At 40.8% G+C, this 21,596-nt stretch overlaps 1 protein-coding gene across 1 annotated transcript in view; it reads right to left on the reverse strand.

The window, feature by feature from the left end:
- The window catches only part of LOC126088482 (uncharacterized), a 372,186-nt gene that overhangs the window by 77,022 nt on the left and 273,568 nt on the right, over nucleotides 1–21,596 (reverse strand). The window contains exon 3 of the mRNA XM_049906624.1: nucleotides 12,777–12,925. Coding sequence (XP_049762581.1) covers nucleotides 12,777–12,925 — 149 coding nt within the window. The remainder of the gene's footprint in view (nucleotides 1–12,776; nucleotides 12,926–21,596) is intronic.

Consider the following 21,596-nt stretch of genomic DNA (forward strand, 5'->3'; position numbering starts at 1 on the left):
GGCCAGGGCTATATTTCATTCCTAGTAAATAACACGATACACTATTTCAGTAATTAAAACGATGCTTAATACTACAATTCCAACTTTATGACACGTTTATTTATAATTTGCCTGACATGTAAATCAAGTACACGAATGTATCAATATGAAATATCTGTGTAAATTGTGCCTACACTCGAATGTTGTTAATTCAAAAATATAGCGTATATAATGCCATTTCTTTACGACTATATCTACAAGGCCACTCTTCAAAGCACGCTTAAAAGCCTACCAGAGGGTTCGTCGAACCGCCTTCACAATAATTCTCTGCTATTCGGCTCTCGAACAGTGCCTGGAGAAGCGAGCATCTGCATCTTCACGTGCGAGCTCTGATTTCTCTTATTTTATTACGATGATTGTTTCTCCCTGTGAAGGTGGGCCTCAAAACATTTTTGCATTCCTAGGACAAAAAAGGCGATTGAAATTTCGAGAGCAGATCCCTCCGCCGCGGGAAACGCCTTTGATTTAATGATGTCCCCTATTTCTGGATAAAAGAAAACATGGTTCCCTTCTTTGAACTTTCTCAGTGTATATCGCTAATCCAATCTGGTAAGGATTCAACACCGCGCAGCAGTATTTCAGAAAAGGACTGACAAGCGTGGTGTGGGGAGTCTCTTTAGTAGATCTGTTGCATCTTCTAAGTGTTCTACCAATAAAAGGCAGTCTTTGGTTCGCCTTCCGCACAACATTTTCTGTGTTCTTTTCAATTCAATTTGTTGGTAACTGTAATTCCTAGGTATTTAATTGAATTTGGGGCCTTTACATTTCATAGATTTTTCAAGTAACTGAAGTGTAACGGATTCCTTTTAGCATTCATGTGGATGACTTCACACTTTTCATTTTTTAGGGTCAATTGGCAATTTTCGCATCACACAGATATCTATTCTAAATCTTTTTGCGGCTTGTTTTGATCTTCTAATGACTTTACTATACGATAAACGACAGCATCATCTACAAACAACCCATGACAGCTACTCACATTGTCACTTAAATCATTTATTTGTTTAGGAAGCAGTAGTATGACACTACCTTTGGGAATGCCAGAAAGCACTTCTGTTTTACTCGATGACTTTCCGTCGTTTACTAACTGTGACATCTCCGACAGGAAATCACGAAAAGGTAGGTCTCAAAAGCCTTCTGGAAAGCTAGAAATACGGAATAAATTTGAAATCCCTTGTCAATAGCATTCAACATTTCGTGTGAGTGAAGTGCTAGTTGTGTTTCACAAGAACGATATTTTCTAAATCCCTATTGACTTTGTGTCAGTAGACTGTTCTCTTCGAGGTAATTCATAATGTTCGAACATAATATTGTAAGTAGGCTGTTTATGTTTTCTTATTGGCAACGTTACGTAGCGCTTTGTATGAAAATCACTGGCTGTGCTGTGTGCAGTCTGTGGCCAGTTTGCATTGTTGTCAGCCATTGTAGTGTTGGGCAGCTGGATGTGAACAGCGCGTAGCGTTGCGCAGTTGGAGGTGAGCCGCCAGCAGTGGTGGATGTGGGGAGAGAGATGGCGGAGATTTGAAATTTGTAAGACTGGATGGCATGAACTGCTATATATATTATGATTATTAAGGTAAATACATCGTTTGTTCTCTATTAAAATCTTTCATTTGCTAACTACGCCTATCAGTAGTTAGTGCCTTCCATACTTTGAATCTTTTATTTAGCTGGCAGTAGTGGCGCTCGCTGTGTTGCAGTAGTTCGAGTAACGAAGATTTTTGTGAGGTAAGTGATTTGTGAAAGGTATAGGTTAATGTTAGTCAGGGCCATTCTTTTGTAGAGATTTTTGAAAGTCAGATTGCGTTGCGCTAAAAATATTGTGTGTCAGTTTGAGCACAGTCTTGTATAATTTTTCTAAGGGGACGTTTCAATATATGTTCCAAAATCCTGTTTCATATCGATAGTAATGATATGGACCTGTAATTTAGTCGATTACTCCCTATTGCCTTTCTTGATTGTTAAGTATTGAGCTATTGTATCAGCATACTCTGAAAGGATCAATAGGTATGGAGCCGAGAAAGGAATATCTGCTTTTATTGAGTGACCTAAGTTACTTCACAACTCTGAGGATATCTACTTCTAAGTTACTCACGTTGGCAGCTGTTCTTGATTCGAATTCTGGAATGTTTACCTCGTCTTCTTTGGTGAAGGAATTCCGGAAGGCTGTGTTTAGCAACTCCGATTTAACAGCGCCGTTAGTGATAGTATTTCCATTGTTATCACTCAGGGAAGGCATTAATTTTCTCTTGCCGCTAGCATACTTTACATACAACCAGAATCTCTTCGGATTTTCTGCCAGTTTTTGAGACGAACTTTTACTGTGGAAACTATTGTAAGCTAGATTTCGAGCTTCTGTAAAAGATCGCGAGTCTCGGGAATTTTGGGTTCGTTTACATTTAGTATGCTTTTTTCGTTGTTTCTACAACAGAGGCCTGACATATTTTGTGTACGATGGAGGACCAGCTCCTTCGTTCATTAATTTACCTGGTATAACTTTTTCAGTTGCTGTCGATAATATTTCTTTGAATTGAAGCCACATATGGTCTACACTTACATTGTTAATTAGTAAGGAGTGAAGATTATCTCTCAGGACGGTGTAAAGCGAATTTTTATTTCCTTTTTTGAACAGCTACATTTTTCCTTTATTTTTGGAGTGTTTAGGAGTCACGGTATTCAGTATCGCTACAACAACGCTCAGTTCACTAACACCTGTACCCGTTTTGATGATCGTTACTGGCTCAGGATTATTTGTTGTTACAGTTTAAGTGTGTTTTCACAACCGCTTACTGTTCGAGTAGGCTCGTAAACTAACTGCTAGAAATAATTGTCAGAAAGCGCTTTTTGTGCTACCTCCGGACTTACAACATATATTTTCGACAACATATTGAGGGCAAATTGAAGTCACCACCAACTGTAATTGTATGAATCGGACACGCGTCCGAAATTATACTCAAATACCCTTCGAATATTTCATAAATTGTATCATCTGAGCTGGGAGGTCGGTAAAAGGATACAGTTATTATTTTATTCCGGTTACCAAGAATGACCTCTACCCATACTAACTCTCAGGGACTATGTACTTCAATTTCGTTACAAGATAAACTACTTCTAGCAGTAACAAACAGGCCACTGTCAACTGTAGCTAGCCTATCTTTTCTGAACATCGTTAGCGCTATCGCAAAAATTTTCACCTGAACTAGGCTCTTCAGTCTGGAACCGGGCGACCGCTGCAGTCGCAGGTTCGAATCATGCCACGGGCATGGATGTGTGGGATGTCCTTTGTTTAGTTAGGTTTAAGTAGTTCTAGGGGACTGATGACCTCAGATGTTAAGTCCCATAGTGTTCAGAGCCATCTGAATCATTTCAGCTCAACTTATCTCTGGCCTTCAGTGCCTGTACGTACAGGGCTATTACAAATGATTGAAGCGATTTCATAAATTCACTGTAGCTCCATTCATTGACATACGGTCACGACACACTACAGATACGTAGAAAAACTCATAAAGTTTTGTTCGGCTTCAGGTTTCTGCCGCCAGAGCGCTCGAGAGCGCAGTGAGACAAAATGGAGGCAGGAGGCGAGAAAGCGTATGTCGTGCTTGAAATGCAGTCACATCAGTCAGTCATAACAGTGCAACGACACTTCAGGACGAAGTTCAGTAAAGATCCACCAACTGCTAACTCCATTCGGCGATGGTATGCGCTGTTTAAAGCTTCTGGATGCCTCTCTAAGGGGAAATCAACGGGTAGGCCTGCAGTGAGCGAAGAAACGGTTGGACGCGCGCGAGCAAGTTTCACGCGTAGCCCGCGGAAGTCGACGAATAAAGCAAGCAGGGAGCTAAACGTACCACAGCCGACGGTTTGGAAAATCTTACGGAAAAGGCTAAAGCAGAAGCCTTACCGTTTACAATTGCTACAAGCCCTGACACCCGATGACAAAGTCAAACGCTTTGAATTTTCGGCGCGGTTGCAACAGCTCATGGAAGGGGATGCGTTCAGTGCGAAACTTGTTTTCAGTGATGAAGTAACATTTTTTCTTAATGGTGAAGTGAACAGACACAATTTGCGAATCTGGATGGTAGAGAATCCTCACGCATTCGTGCAGCAAATTTGCAATTCACCAAAAGTTAACGTCTTTTGTGCAATCTCACGGTTTAAAGTTTACGGCCCCTTTTTCTTCTGCGAAAAAAACGTTACAGGACACGTGTATCTGGACATGCTGGAAAATTGGCTCATGCCACAACTGGAACCGACAGCGCCGACTTCATCTTTCAACAGGATGGTGCTCCACCGCACTTCCATCATGATGTTCGGCGTTTCTTAAACAGGAGATTGAAAAACCGATGGATCGGTCGTGTTGGAGATTATGGTCAGCAATTCATGTCATGGCCTCCACGCTCTCCCGACTTAATCCCATGCAATTTCTTTCTGTGGGGTTATGTGAAAGATTCAGCGTTTAAACCGCCTCTACCAAAAAACGTGCCAGAACTGCGAGCTCGCATCAACGATGCTTTCGAACTCATTGATGGGGACATGCTGCGCCGAGTGTGGGAGGAACTTGATTATCGGCTTGATGTCTGCCGAATCACTAAAGGGGCACATATCGAACGTTTGTGAATGCCTAAAAAATTTTTTGAGTTTTTGTATGTGTGTGCAAAGCATTGTGAAAACATCTCAAATAATAAAGTTATTGCAGAGCTGTGAAATCGCTTCAATCATTTGTAATAACCCTGTATTTGAGCATCAGTGCTTTCTATTGTGGTTTGTTCTTTTGAAGTAACGTGTTATTAAAATACATTTGTATTTATCGTTATTATTTTTTACTGAAATATTTGAAAAAAACAGAGAAATATCCAACTTAAGTCAGTTTCATTCGTTTTTGTATAAACATTAATATTGAGATTGCAATAATATCTTTAATGTAATATCCGAGGTATAAAATTCTTGGCGGCAGAATCACGACTGGCGTATACAGCGGTTGGACAAAAATATGGAAAATTCTAGAAGTGGAGATGCTAGCCAAGCGTGCAGATTGCACGTCTATATTTGACCACGAACGGCTCTTGCAGTGTCCTCAATACGTTACAACTGCCGGTCAGAGTCATACCAGTGTCTTGCGTGGTTGTGAGTGCATTATGTTCGAATACACTAAATTACAACGCGTACGAAAGTGTTTGTTGATTGATCGTGACGCAAGATTATTGAAGAGCATTGTGGCGAAAAGTAACGGGACCACAACTACAGGGTCACTGCAGAACTGTATTGCCGTACTCGCGAACGCCGCCAGAACGAAAACAACACGAAGTGAAAGCCATAAACAAGGAACCGCACTGCGAGCAGGAATTACAAAACCACTCATCTGTGATGCAAATGCCCGTAACAGAAAAACGTGGTGCTGTAACCTTAAAAACCTGGACTGTGGAGCAACTGGAGAAAGTCGTTTGGTCGAATGAGCTGTTTCACACTGTTTACAACTTCTGGCCGATTATTTTAGATGATTGCATGACTGCTAAGAATTATGTGACCATGTTGACTGACAATGTCCATTCCACAGTACAACGTTTTGTTTCCAAATGGTACTGCTGCGTTGCAAAACGACAGGGTCCCTGTTCACACGACTCGCATAGTCCTAAACCAGTTATGTGAGCACGAGAATGAATTTTCGCATCTCTCCTGGTTTTACTTTTGGAGAGAAACGCGCATAATCGCGATCCACCTCCACCACCGTTGCTTGGACTTGGCGCTATCTTGCAAGAACTGTGGTGTAAGGTTCGCTTGAATAGCGTACAGGACGCTTGTTAACTGATTCCAAGACGAGTAGAAGTTGTTTTGAATTTCAACGGCTTTACTACACCGCATTAAGCATTGTAATGTGTTGTCTTTTGGTGTTTTCCAGATTTTTGTCCAACCACTGTATGGCTCTTCTCTGATGACTCACTGCAGAAAAGGGACGTTCTGTGTTTTACATTTCAGTCAAGTCACGCCAGGCATCCACAAGTCGTTACTTGTGTTAAGGAGTCTAGGTGTGCTGGGCGAACTTTGTGCACACTTTTATCTTTTTCAAAAGATTCTACATCAACAGCTACGTCCATACTCCGCAAGCCACCTGACGGTGTGTGGCGGAGGGTACCTTGAGTACCTCTATCGGTTCACCCTTCTATTCCAGTCCCGTAATGTTCGTGGAAAGAGAGATTCTCGGTATGCCTCTGTGTGGGCTCTAATCTGTCTGATTTTATCCTCTTGGTCTCTTCGGGAGATATACGTAGGAGGGAGCAACATACTGCTTGACTCCTCGGTGAAGGTATGTTCTCGAAACTTCAACAAAAGCCCGTACCGAGCTACTGAGCGTCTCTCTTGCGGAGTCTTCCACTGGAGTTTATCTATCATCTCTGTAACGATTTCGCGATTACCAAATGATCCCGTAACGAAGCGCGCTGCTCTCCGTTTGATCTTCTCTATCTCATCTATCAACCCTATCTGGTACGGATCCCACACTGTTGAGCAGTATTCAAGCAGTGGGCAAACAAGTGTACTGTAATCTACTTCCTTTGTTTTCGGATTGCATTTCCTTAGGATTCTTCCAATGAATCTCAGTCTGGCATCTGCTTTACCGACGACTAATTTTATATGATCATTCCATTTTAAGTAAATCCTAATGCCCACTCACAGATAATTTATGGAATTAACTGCTTCCAGTTGCTGACCTGCTATATTGTAGCTAAATGATAAAGGATCTCTCTTTCTATGTATTCGCGGCACATTACACTTGTCTACATTGAGATTCAGTTGCCATTCCCTGCACCATGCGTCAATTCGTTGGAGATCCACCTGGATTTCAGTACAATTTTCTATTGATACAACCTCTCGATATAATACAGCATCATCCGCAAAAAGCCTCAGTGAACTTTCGATGTTATCCACAAGGGCCGGCCGGCGTGGCCGAGCGGTTCTAGGAGCTACAGCTTGGAACCGTGCGACCACGGCGGTCGCTGGTTCGAATCCTGCCTCGGGCATGGATGTGTGTGGTGTCCATAAGGGTTAGTTAGGTTTAAGTAGTTCCAAGTTCTAGGGGACTGATGACCTCAGAAGTTAAGTTCCACAGTGCTCAGAGCCATTTGAACCATTTGTTATCCACGAGGTCATTTACGTATATTGTGAATAGAAACGGTCCTACGACATTCCCCTGCGACACACCTGAAATCACTTTTACCTCGGTAGACTTCCCTCCACTGAGAATGACATGGTGCGTCCTGTTATCTAGGAACTCTTCGTTCCAATCACACAATTGGTCTGATAGTCCATATGCTCTTACTTTGTTCATTAAACGACTGTGAGGAACTGTAACAAACGCCTTGCGGAAGTCAGGAAACACGGCATCTACCGGGGAACCCGTGTCTATTGTCCTCTGAGTCTGGCTCAGGAATAGCGCGAGGTGCTTTTCACACGATCGTCTTTTTCGAAACCCATGCTGATTCCTACAGATCAGATTTATAGTCTGCAGAAAAGTCTGGGGAATTTCTTCAACACTTTATTTAAGACCAAACCAAAAGGCCGGCCGCTGTGACTGAGCTGTTCTAGGCGCTTCAGTCCGGAATCGCGCTGCTGCTAGGTTCGAATCCTACCTTGGGCATGGATGTGTCTGATGTCCTTAGATTAGTCAAGTTTAAGTAGTTCGAAGTCTAGAGGACTGATGACCTCACATGTTAAGTCCCATAGTGCTTAGAGCCATTTGAACCATTTGAACAAAAAACAGAAATAAAGAAGGGGCACACCACGGAGGGATTATCCGAATGGGAGGGAGGTCGGTAGATGCGATGTACATGTACAGACGAACAAAATTACAATATTAGCAATGTAGGGTAATTTATTCAAGAGAAACAGCTTCATAAAGTGACCAAGTCAATAGCACGTTGGGTCACCTCTGGCCCCTATGCAAGCAGTTACTCGGCTTGGCAGTGGTTGACAGAGTTGCTGTATATCCTCTTGAGAGATATCGTATCAAATTCTGTCCAATAGGATTGTCAGATCGTCAAAATCCCAACGTGGTTGGAGGGCGCTGCCAATAATGCTTCAAACGTTCTCAATTGGGGAGGAGTTGGGCGACCTTGCTGGCCGAGTTGGAGTTCGGCAAGCACGAAGGCGAGCAGTGCACACTCTCACTTTGTGCGGGAGAGCATTATCTCTAGATGCGTTTTCGGTCATCCAGGTTCAGTTCGAAGCGGGACTCATCACTGAAGACGGTTCCACTCCAGTCTATGAGATTACCGGCGGAAGACATGTCTGGAAATGCCCCAAACAGCGATGGAATACGAACGTGTCTGTTGCCCGTCATACGGCCAGACAACCAGGAGTGATGGACTACAGTACCATTTCTTTTCATAGCAGGACGCCATTGGTTGTCATCCACAGCACCTTTAGAGCACACCGCTAAGTCGACGATATTTTTGTTGCCCTTCATGACAAGCCGACATTGGCTTGCAATGCAGCAAAATAATGCCGGCCCGCATACGGCGAGAGTTTGTACTGCTTGCCAAACTTCGGATGTATCACCAGTTGAGAATGTTTAGATAAGGCTGTGAAACCACTTCGGGATTTTGACGGTCTAATGCTCCAATTGGACAGAATTTGGCACCATGGTAAGATATCCCTCAGGAATACATTCAACAATATCAATCAATGTCAAGCCAAATAAGGGTCAGAGGTGGACCAATGCAGTATTAACTTGAACAATTTCTAGAGCTCTTTCTCTTGAATAAATCATCCAATTTTTCAGAAATTGTAATCATTTGTTTGCCTGTATATGTACATATAATACATATATAATATGTACATATAATAATTCCAATCCCAAAGAAAGCAGGTGTTGACATGTGAAAACTACCGAACTATCAAATTAACAAGTCATGCTTGCAAAACACTAACGCGAATTCTTTACAGACGAATGGAAAAGTGGTTAGAAGCTGACCTCGGGGAAGATCAGTTTCGATTCCGTAGAAATGCTGGGACACGTGAGACGATACTAACCCTACTACTCATCTTAGAAGAAAGATTAAGGAAAGCAAACCTACGTTTCTAGCATTTGCAGACTTAGAGAAAGCTTTTGACAATGCTGACTGGAATACTCTCTTTCAAATTCTGAAGGTTGCAGGGGTAAAATACAAGGAGCGAAAGGCTATTTACAATTTGTACAGAAACCAGATGGCAGTTATAAGAGTCGATGGGCATAAAAGGGAACCATTGGTTGGCAAGGGAGTGAGACAGGGTTGAAGCCTCTCTCCGATGTTAGTCAATGTGTATATTCTGCAAGCAGTAAAGGAAACAAAGGAAAAATTCGGAGTAGGAATTAAAATACATGGAGAAGAAATAAAAACTTCGAGGTTTTGCCGATGACATTGTAATTCTGTCAGAGACAGCACAAGACCTGGAAGAGCAGTTGAACGTAATGTGCAGTGTCTTGAAAGGAGGATATAAGATGAACATCAACAAAAGCAAAACGAGGATAATGGAATGTTGTTGTTGTAGTCTTCAGTCCTCAGACTGGATTGATGGAATGTAGTCGAATTAAATTGGGTGATGCTGAGGATATTAGATTAGGAAATGAGACACTTAAAGCACTATTTGGGGAGCAAAATGACTGATGATGGTTGAAGTAGAGGGGATATAAAATGTAGGCTGTCAATGGCAAGGAAAGCGTTTGTGGAAATTTGTTAACGTCGAGTATAGATTTAAGTGTCAGGAAGTCGTTTCTGAAAGTATTTTTATGGAGTGTAGCCATATATGGAAGTGAAACGTGGACGATAAATAGTTTGGACAAGAAGAGAATAGAAGCTTTCGATATGTGGTGCTACAGAAGAATGCTGAAGATTAGATGGGTAGATCACATAACTAATGAGGGGGTACTAAATAAAACTTGGGAGAAGAGGAATTTGTGGCACAACTTGACTAGTAGAAGGGATAGATTGGTAGGACATGTTCTGAGGCACCAAGGGATTACCAGTTTAGTACTGGAGGGAAGAGCGGAGAGTAAAAATCATAGAGAGAGACCAAGGGATGAATACACCGAGCACATTCAGAAGGATATAGGTTGCAGTAGTTACTGGGAGACGAAGAAGCTTGCACACGATAGAGTAGCACGGAGAGCTGCATCAAACCAGTCTCTGGACTGAAGACCACAACAAGAACAACATCAACATATGTACATCATATCTACCGATTTCTGTCCCATTCGGATGATACCTTGGTGGTGCGCCGTTATTATTTTTTTTTGTCATAGTGTCTGCTACTCCTTTACGATATGCTGCACAACGGCACTGAAATTACTACATTACTGTATGCTTCACAACGACACTTAAACAGCTTTACGGCGGGTCTACTACTTAAGGGGGGTAGGATGTCAAACAGGCCGATTTGGAACAGGAGAGGCATCACAGGACATTTTATTTTCTACTGTCTACACTTTTACAAATAAATTCATAAAACTTTGTCAGCATGACCAGAAAGGATTCAGGATTCACACTCATAGCAGTGGAAGTGCAAAAATATAACAAATAATTTTGTTTAGACATGAAATTTCATCATTCTTTCACTTACTGTTGGCTGCATTTGTTGCTTCACAAGTAAGAGAGATTCTATGATGAATTTTGCAGAGCATACAAACCATACTTACAGGTGTATGAAACTCTAGAATCTTCCAAGTGTATTAAAAATGTGGTAAAAATTGAGATAATTAACTACAAAATTTGATTTTTTTCTAAACGTAAAGTTTAAAACGTAACAGCATATTCATTTTTTCATAAATTAAATAGATTCTAGAATTTCAGACACCTGTAAGTATGGCTTGTATGCTGTGCAAAATTCATCGAACAGTCTCTCTTAGTTATGAAGAAAAGTGTACCTATAGCAACAAATACAGCCAATAGTAAGTGAAAAAATGATGAAATTTCACATGTAAAAAAATTGTTTTGTTATGCTTTTAAATTTCCGCTGCTACGATTGTGAATCCTGAATCCTTCCTGGTCATGCTGACAAAGTCTTATGAATTTACTTATAAAAGTATAGACAGTGGAAATTAAAATGTCCTGTGGTGCCTCACCTGCTCCAAGTCGGTCCGTTTGTCGTCCTACCCCCCTTAAGCTACATTCAGATCCAATGGTGGCACCTTTAGTGTGTTGAAACCGGCTATCCAGTAAACAGTATTTAAGCGACCCTGCCTTTTGAATTATTTCCACAACAGAGTGATCACCCCACTATGTACTATGTGTTCACTGCCAGTTGAGAATGTTTGGATAAGTCTGTCAAACCACGTCGGTATTTAGACGGTCTAATGCGCCACTCAGACAGAATTTGGCACGATGGCAAGATATCCCTCAGGAATACATTCAACAACATCAATCAGTGCCAAGCCAAGTAACTGCTTGCATAAGGGTTACAGGTGGACCAATGCGGTATTGACTTGGACAATTCTAAAGCTCTTTGTCTAGAATAAATCATCCAAATTTCTCAGAAATTGTAACCATTTGTTTGCCTGTGTATGTGCATCACATCTACCGATTTCTATCGCATTCGGATAATTCCTTCGTGGGGCGTCGTTTTTCTTTTTTTGAGTAAGAGTGTCTGCTATTCCTTTACGATATGCTACACAATGACATTGAAATTATTCCATTACCATATGTTGCACAGCGACACTGAAATTATTCCCTTACAGTATGTTGTGTAACGACATTGAAATTATTCCTTTATGATATGTTTCACAATGAATTTGAAATTATTCCATTATGATATGTTGCACAACGACATTGAAATTATTCCATTACGATGTATTGCACAACGACATTGAAATTATTCCATTACGATATGTTTCACAATGACATTGAAACAATTCCATTATGATATTTTGCACAATGACATTGAAATTATTCCATTATGATATGGCGGGCAACGGCATTGAAATTATTCCATTATGATATGTTACATGATGACATTGAAATTATTCCATTACGGTATGTTTCACATCGAATTTGAAATTATTCCATTATGATATGTTGCACAACAACATTGAAATTACTCCATTATGCAATGTTGCACAACGACACTGAAATTATTCCATTATAATCTGTTGCACAACGACATTGAAATTATTCCATTACCATATGTTGCACAACAACATTGAAATTATTCCATTACGGTATGATTCACAACGAATTTGAAATTATTCCATTATGATATGTTGCACAACAACATTGAAATTACTCCATTATGCAATGTTGCACAGCGACAATGAAATTATTCCATTACGGTATGTTGCACAATGGCATTGAAATTATTCCATTGCGATCTGTTGCACAACGACATTGAAATAATTCCATTATGATATTTTGCACAACGACATTGAAATTATTCCATTATGATATGTTGTTCAACGACATTGAAATTACTCCATTACGATATGCCTCACAACGACACTGAAACAGCTTGGCGGCACGTCCACTACTTAACACAGCCTGCTTACAATTGGTTGGACGAATGCACATTTCTTGTTTACTGTTGTTAGTTCAAGCTGCCACCGTAGCTACGGCGCTGACGTCGGCTATACGCCGGGAACAAAATCATCAGAACTTTTTGAATACCGTTTTACAAAACGGTCGTAGGATGAACAGGTGGCATTATTAGCATGACAATTACGAATTGCGGTAGCGAGCGATGGCAGAGGCAGGTGGGCGGGTGAGACATGGACTCACGGGAGGAGAGGTTGTCTCGCGCCGCCCGGGCCCTGGTGGCGGCCGCTTCGTCCTCCATGCGCCTGCGGATGAAGTAGACCTTGCAGCAGGAGAAGCAGATGGACAGGCAGAGGAAGGTCGCCAGCGCCACGCCCAGCACCGGCCACATCCTGCAACACGAGCGCCGCCGGATGAGGACAGCTCTCAAAAATGGTTCAAATGGCTCTGAGAACTATGGGACTTAACATATGTGGTCATCAGTCCCCTAGAACTTAGAACTACTTAAACCTAACTAACCTAAGGACATCACACACATCCATGCCCGAGGCAGGGTTCGAACCTGCGACCGTAGCAGTCGCGCGGTTCCGGACTGAGCGCCTTAAGTTACGTTGTGCGAGACGCGACAGTTGGCTGCGACTGCGACGCTGCCCCCTCCTCTTTTCCCAGCCTGGCAGACGGCGACAAGGCCGCAACACGACAGGAGTCGTCTCTGTTTCCCAAGCTCCGGTCGGCGGCGGCGGATTCAAATACATAAGAAAAATAAGAATTCCGATTTTCTTGCTGTAAAAAATACTGTATGTTAATGCAACAGAGTTACATCGGCTCCCAGAGTTAGTTTTTCGATACAGATTCTCCTTTTACTTTAAAAAATTGAAAAGTATCTCTCCCGGTTTTGCGTGTTTTTTTCGCTGTATATTACTTCTCTATCAATTGTGAGGAAAGTAAAAGGCACAAGAAATTGATGTTTGCGTATCTTACAGTTTCACATTATGGCTTGATAATGAGGTGTCTATTTTTCCGATATTCGTCACAGTTATTCCGATACTTAATTTACAAGTAACCTACTGCATAAAATTTGAATTGTCTACAGTGAAAAATGTGGTCGCTGGCTACTTTACGTATGGTTCACGTTAGGTCATACATCGTTGCCGATGAAAAGAAGCTAACATATCGAAATTATTTTTAAAGTTGAGATCAGAATGATATCGATATCCGTTTCCGAGATTTGGGCTCATATATCTCCGGGAGCGTCGCGACTAGCCGCCAGTTCTGTCGACGCGCAATGAGAATCGTGTGGTCATCACACGATAGAGAATGCATTTGTTTTGTTTCGCTGACACATTTGGGCCTAATGAAACCATTTTATGTGATATATTTCTCCGGTATGAGTTACTAATATTTCTCCATATGCTCTTGACAATTTCATTTAAAATGCCACGAAATGTAGGTTTCTTAAAGCCAAGTGATCAAGCAGAACCCATTTTCATGGTTTTGCTGAGGCATCTGAACCTGTTACAAGCTTTCTTTCTCGTTTATTTATCTGATACGAGTCCCGAAAATTCCTCCATCTGTTTTTGCACATTTCACCTAAAATTCCAATGAAAGATAAGTTTATTAACAATAAGCGCACGCTAGCGTCATTGCATTGTTTCAAGTTCTTGACAACAAGATAGGGTTACACCTTAAACATCTCTAGAATTTTCATTCTGAACGCCTACACTGGCAGAAATGTGGAAGTAATAATGTCCGTGCTTGTTCACAAAATTTCCCCAAATTATACTTGTCAGTATCTCCCATGCAGAAACTTTTGGAACAAGCTAAGGCAACTTTCATAGCCGACTGACTCTTTATTCCCATCCAAATGAACTTCCATATTCTTATATTCTGACAGCATACATCGTTATGGGTGACATGAACATTTAGTCTTGCCAAGCTGCACTCAAAAGATGACTCCAGGATTTACAAAAGACGAATTTCAATTGTGAACTGTGTCAGACCAGAAGGGCCTTGTAAAACAGTAGTGCACTTTTGGCACAAGTTTTTTGAGCACCATCTGCTACCAATGAACTGAAGTGAATGTGACAAATTACTTATTGCAGCATACTGTTTGCGCAATCTGTTGAGAAACACCTTCCTCAAAAACGAACATCTATTGATTACAGAAAGCTGTACAACAATCTGGTGGTGGTTTTTCACAACTAGAAGGTATCATCAAGACACCAATCTACCAGTTACTTTCAAAGTGAAGGTATTGTAAAATGTAACTTTCTCGTTGTACTTTAGATTGTTCATTTTATGATGTACTTGCCGTTTTCAATTTTTATCGTCACAAAAAAGAGTAATGCTAAAATTGACCTTCAAGTTCATTTTCATCATTCTAATTCTACATCTGCATGGATTATACTGATTTTCATAACAGGCCTGAAAAAGCATTAATGGGAAAATATTATATATTTCACTCACCTGCCAGTTTCAACTGTGCACCAATTTCTTCCCAAGTTCTGTCTCTGAACATAGTGTCTCTATATTTAGGGTTCTTCAAATCATAAAGGCAAGGATGTTGCGAGACCAGCTCACAGAGCATCACATCCTGTGAGTGGCTCATTTCAGTTTTCCTTGACTGGCTCGACATCTTTCTGGCAGCCGTACGTCTTTGTGTCGTCCGACTTCCGTCGCAACACTGCTCACTGGTGCAGTGCTGCGACAGCTGCCGCAACAGTCGCGCGTCGCATCCCAAACTCGAACTGCGCATGCGCCAGCAGGCAACTTCTGACGTCACGTAGCGACCCGTCGCAGTCGATAGTGTGCGTCGCGTCTTGGACAACGTACCTTTAACCACGAGACCACTGCGGCCAGCGACAGCTCTCACGGCGTCACCTCACTCTCACCTCACAACATGCAAGCACACGATTCTGACAGTGATAAAGCCATTTACACTTACAGACAAAATGTCCTTAATTCATTGGACTTAGCTTGCATCTATCGCTATTCTCTTGCCCAGCACAAAGTCCCGAGTGACTGGAAAGAAGCGCAGGTGACGGCTGTATATAAGAAGAGTAGAAGGACGGATCCTCAAAATTACAGACCAATATCATTAGCATCGGTTTGTTGCAGGATTCTCGAACATATTCTCAGTTCGAATATAATGAATTTCCTTGAGACAGAGAAGTTGCTATCCATGCATCAGCACGGCTTTAGAAAGCGTCGCTACTGCGAAACGCAACTCGCCCTTTTTTTCGCATGATATCTTGCGAACCATGGGTGAAGGGTATCAGACGGATGCCATATTCCTTGACTTCCGGAAAGAGTTTGACTCGGTGCCCCACTGCAGACTCCTAACTAAGGTACGACCATATTGGATTGGTTCCCAAGTATGTGAGTGGCTCGAAGACTTCTTAAGTATTAGATCCCAGTACGTTGTCCTCGATGGTGAGTGTTCATCGGAGGTGAGGGTATCATCTGGAGTGCCCCAGGGAAGTGTGGTAGGTCTGCTGTTGTTTTCTATCTACATAAATGATCTTTTGGATAGGGTGGGTAGCAATGTGCGGCTGTTTGCTGATGATGCTATGGTGTACGCAAAGGTGTTGTCGTTGGGTGACTGTAGTAGGATATAAGATGACTTGGACAGGATTTGTGATTGGTGTAAAGAATGGCAACTAACTCTAAATATAGATGAATGTAAATTAATGTAGATCAATAGGAAAAAGAATACTGTAATGTTTGAATACTCCATTAGTAGTGTAGCGCTTGACACAGTCACGTCGATTAAATATTTGGGCATAACATTGCCGAGCGATATGAAGTGGGACACGCATGTAATGGCAGTTGTGGGGAAGGCGAATAGTCGTCTTCGGTTCATTGGTAGAATTTTGCAAAGATGTGGTTCATCTGTAAAGGAGACCGCTTATAAAACACTAATACGACCTATTCTTGAGTACTGCTCGGGCGTTTGGGATCCCTATCAGGTCGGATTGAGGGAGGACATAGAAGAAATTCAGAGGCGGGCTGCTAGATTTGTTACTGGTAGGTTTGACCATCACACAAGTGTTACGGAAATGCTTCAGGAACTCGGGTGGGAGTCTCTAGAGGAAAGGAGGCGTTCTTTTCGTGAATGGCCACTGAGGAAATTTAGAGAACCAGCATTTGAGGCTGACTGCAGTACAATTTTATTGCCGCCAACTTACATTTCGCGGAAAGACCACAAAGACAAGATAAGAGAGATTAGGGCTCGTAAAGAGGCATATAGGCGCTCATTTTTCCCTCGTTCTGTTTGGGAGTGGAACAGGGAGAGAAGATGCTAGTTGTGGTACAAGGTACCCTCCGCCACGCACCGTATGGTGGATTGCGGAGTATATCTGTAGATGTAGATGGACAAGAAATTAGAGGCAACTGGCATATTCTGTGACCTGTCAAACGCAATTGACTGTGTGTATCACAGCATTCTTTTAAGTAAATTAAAATATTATAACGGTACGGGTAGTGCTGCAATGTGGTTTCACTCATATCTTACTAATAGAAAAGAAAGGGTGTCATTACGTAATACTTCAGCAGTAGGCAATCAGACATCATCTGACTGGGAAGAAATTACATGTGGTGTTCCCCAAGGTTCCACACTAGGTCCACTACTGTTTCTTGTGTATATTAATGACCTGTCATCTGTTACATTACCAGATGCCAAGTTTGTCTTATTTGCAGATGATACAAACATTGCAATAAATAGTAAATCAAATATAAATTTAGAAAGGACAGCTAATCAAATTTTTACTGATAAGTGGTTCATAGTCAATTCACTGTCATTAAACTTTGAAAAGACCCACTATATGCAGTTCAGAATTTCCAAGAGACTTCCGTCTGGTGTGTGTATAAAATATGTTGACATGGAAATAGGACAAATTGAGAGTGTAAAATTCTTGGGATTACAACTTGATAATAAATTCAGGTGGTAGCAACATACTAACGAACTGCTAAAGCGCCTAAACGAGTCTGTGTTTGCAGTGTGAATGATGTCAGACATAGGAGATATAAATACTAAAAAAAAAGAAACTGGCATCTTTTGCTTATTTTCACTCCATTATGTCATATGGTATCATGTTTTGGGATAACTCCACAAACAGAGAAAAAAATTTTAGAGTACAGAAGCGTATAATAAAAGTAATGAGTAGTGTAAATCCAAGAATATCATGTCGAAACCTATTCAAAGAATTGGGCATATTAACCACAGCTTCTCAGTATATTTATTCCTTAATGAAGTTTGTTGTAGAAAATACATCTCTTTTTCCATCTAACTGCTTAGTACACAGTATCAATACTAGGAATAAGAACAATATACATAAAGATTTAAAATCACTTACTCTTGCCCAGAAGGGAGTCCAGTATTCAGCAACACATATTTTCAATAAGTTACCAGCAACCATTAAGAGTTTAGTTTCAGAAAAGGCACAATTTACACATAATTTAAAAGACGTTTTGGTGGCTAACTCCTTCTATTCCTTCCATGAGTTTCTCAACAAGTGCAGTAGACCATTTTAATGAAAATTTATTATACTTTAATTTTTGACAATACTTGGTTGTAACAGCCAAGTAACTACCTACTGCGTGAATGATGGATGTATGGAAAGGAGATGTAAGTCTTGAGTCTGTAAATAGTGGAAGTTTAATTTTAAATCTTGTACATAATCTGACTGTTCTTAATTGAGGATCAGTGAAATGAATAATTTACTTTAATTTTTGACAATACTTGGTTGTAATAGCCAAGAAACTAGCAAATGTCTGAATGATGGATTTAATGACAGCAGATGTAAATATTAAACCTGTAAATATTAGAAGTTTAAATTTAATTCATGTACATAATTTTACTGTTTATTGACTGAGGATAATTAAAAGTAATGAAACTCATGTTTTTCTAATTACATTTTTGTAATGTGTTTATCTGACTTGTTCCACACCCAGGAGGATTCCCTCTTTTATGGGTCTGTGGAATTAATAATTAATCTAATCTAATCTAATTATTAGTAAGCCCAATTGTCTATACTAGTGTCGCCTGTGGTCGAAATTAGACCTGTTGCGTCATTGTACCTGATCTGTGACAACAAATGTCAGATATCTTAAAGTGTCTCAAATTTTAGCTGCAGAACTGATCCATGGCAAATGCTGCATTGTAGTTCCCTGTATTCTTGAAATAATTCTTTGATTTCTCTTTACTTGTTCGATAATTTGAAGCAAGTCTTTGACACACTGCGTTGAAAAATAAAATTTGCGTTAATGGCGGCAAATTAACTACTTCCTTTTGACAACACAATGTGAATGTCGTTGTATCTCGTAAACTGATCTCAGACGCGAAATGATTTGCGTTACAAAATCTGCTTTGTAAATTCATCAGACTTCAATTGAAGTTCTCAGAATTAGTTGCAATTATGTCCAGTGCACATTTAAATCCACCTCTCAGAACGACAATAGAATTATCGTTATCAACATGTGCATTAATCCTATTACTTCCGCTACACAAAAATTATGTCTGTCTAGCTCTTCGTTTTTCAGTCCGACATAGTTATGTTCTTTTTTGAGGCATATCCTAAAACAAATGTAGTTCAGAATAAGGGACGTTGTATCTACTCAAAATGAAGAAACTAAAAATTAGGAGCACAATAAATTTTGTGGTGACGATAACGTCAGCCCAAGTATACAATGGTATTTCCCTAGGCCAGCTGTTGCTAGTATCTCTGAGCGGTGATGTGGCACAAACAGAACGTTGCAGGGATTCCGTTACTCGTTCTTGGATGGCAGGTGGACACACGGAGGGGTTACCAAATTGTCGACCGGAACCTTGACGACATGTATGGCGTGCCATCACGTTCCCATGCAATCTAGCATTTGGCCACAGTCACACCCGAATTCCCCCTGAATCTGGATATTGGACGATCCTACTAGTCCGCCAAATGGGGACCCACAACGGGCTCGCTTTAAGACTCTGTCGGTCGCTAATAACACTGTCTCACACGGAAGAGGATTGAAGATTAGGTTTTAATGGCATGTCGACAAGCTCGGGAAGGAAAAAGGCCTTGCCGTTTTCAAAAGAATCATACCTGCATTTTCTTAGAGCGATTGAGGATAATCGCGGAAAATTGAAATCTAAATGGCCGAACGGAAAGTTGAACAATCTTCTCCTGAATGTGAGTCCAGTGTGCTAACCATGGCTCCACCTCGCTCGGCGTTCCACACGAGTACGCATCGTCTCCGTATCCTTCACATACACGGTAAAGGGTGTAACAGCACCAAATACCAACAACACTAATGCACTCTGGTGGTCATTCTAGTCGTTGCAGAGAATTGCATCTCTAATCATTTTCATAGTCGCCCATGGTGTTGACGTATACGAAGTTACACTGACGCCGGACCATCTCCTGTGCTTGATATTGTCGTCAGACGGTATAGATTGAGCCCACAAATACCGATCAAGTTTTATGGGGAGGTCGGGTGGCTTTACTTCGTTCTCGAGTAAATACCATGACTTGTAAGCACCTCCTAAATACTTATCCCCCAACTGGGGATTCTCCAATGTAGCACCAACCGGTCGTCTGGTGGTTACATTTCCGCACTACACAAATTCTCACTACACTGGTAGAAATAATACGTCAGGTTAAATCAACGAATGAAAAAAAATTATTCTAAAGTCATACATGTTTATGCTGATATGAACCTGAAATGGATGTCACAAGTTTCAGATCTGAAACACCTACGCTCCGCAGTTCCTGCATTACGGAAAATAGGAGACAGTGGAAGTAAAACTGTCAAAAAGTTTACATACATTTTCTCTTTCCATTTACTGATGTCTGATGGCGTCATACTGACCGATAAGTGCACGAGTTGTAGAAACTGTGCGTTGCACAGAAGCGTTTAATAAGAGGTGGGGCGCACGAGGCGGTCCAGTAGCACTCTCTTCCCTTTCACTAATTCCTTTTTCTATTTTTCTTTTTTTTCTGGGTCATTCGCCTTTTGAATGGTACGATGTGGCCTGCCTCTCTCCTATGCTCACTTCATAGTCTCACCATACGTCCTTAATTATTTGTTGATTGTATTCCAATTTCTGTCTTCCTCTAGAGTTTTTACTCTCTACAGCTCCCTCTAATATCTTGGAATTTGTTCCCTGATGTCTCAACATACGTTCAGTCATCCTTTTCCTTTTGCTTGTCAGCTATTGCCATGTGTTCTTTTCTTCGCCGATTCTACGGAGAACTTCCTCACTCCTTTTCTTATCAGTCCATCTAATTTTCAACTTTCTTCTGTAGCAACACGTCTCAAAAGTTTCAGTTTTATTTCTTTCCGCTTCCCCCACAGTCCATGATTCAGTACCGTACAATGCTGTGCTCCGAACGCACATTTTCAGAAGTTTCGTTCTCACGGCCGGTGTTTGTAGACTTGTTTTGGCCAAGAATACACCCTTCGCTTTTTATGTGTTTCGTCCATCATGTATTATTCCAAGATACCAGAATATCCTAATTTCATCTGCTTTGTGGTCCCCAGTATCGATATTAATATTATGGCTAATCTCATTCCGGAAACTCCTTTCTACGTTTTATGCAGAATCCATATTCTGTACTCATAAGACTGGTCATTCCGTTAAATACATCCTGTATTAATTCTCTATTTTTACTGAGGGTAGCAAAAAGTACCATATGAAAGAGTTCCGGCTCAAAGAGCATATTGAATAAGAATTCCCAGATATAAACCAAGATTTCAATTCCACCACATCCCCCGATCAAAAATTTATCTACACCTAAAAAATAGAAATTTTCTTATTTAATTAAAAAATAAATTAATCAATAAAAATTTAATAGTGACATGAATAGGACCATTTTTACATTTTTTTAACCGCGATCAATAAAATTTATCATCGTTTATTATCTAAAAGTAATAAAACTTTGTCACCATATTTAGTTCGGAAAATTTCAGCTTTTGAAATGAGGTAAAATTTATGTTGTTCAGCTTTGATAATTTAGCGAACACTTCTGCACAAGTAATGCTATTAGTTCACTTTGGTCAATAGATCTTCAGTGCTACCAT

The sequence above is a fragment of the Schistocerca cancellata genome, chromosome 6 (assembly GCF_023864275.1).
Source record: "Schistocerca cancellata isolate TAMUIC-IGC-003103 chromosome 6, iqSchCanc2.1, whole genome shotgun sequence".
NCBI classification, from domain to species: Eukaryota; Metazoa; Arthropoda; class Insecta; order Orthoptera; family Acrididae; genus Schistocerca; species Schistocerca cancellata.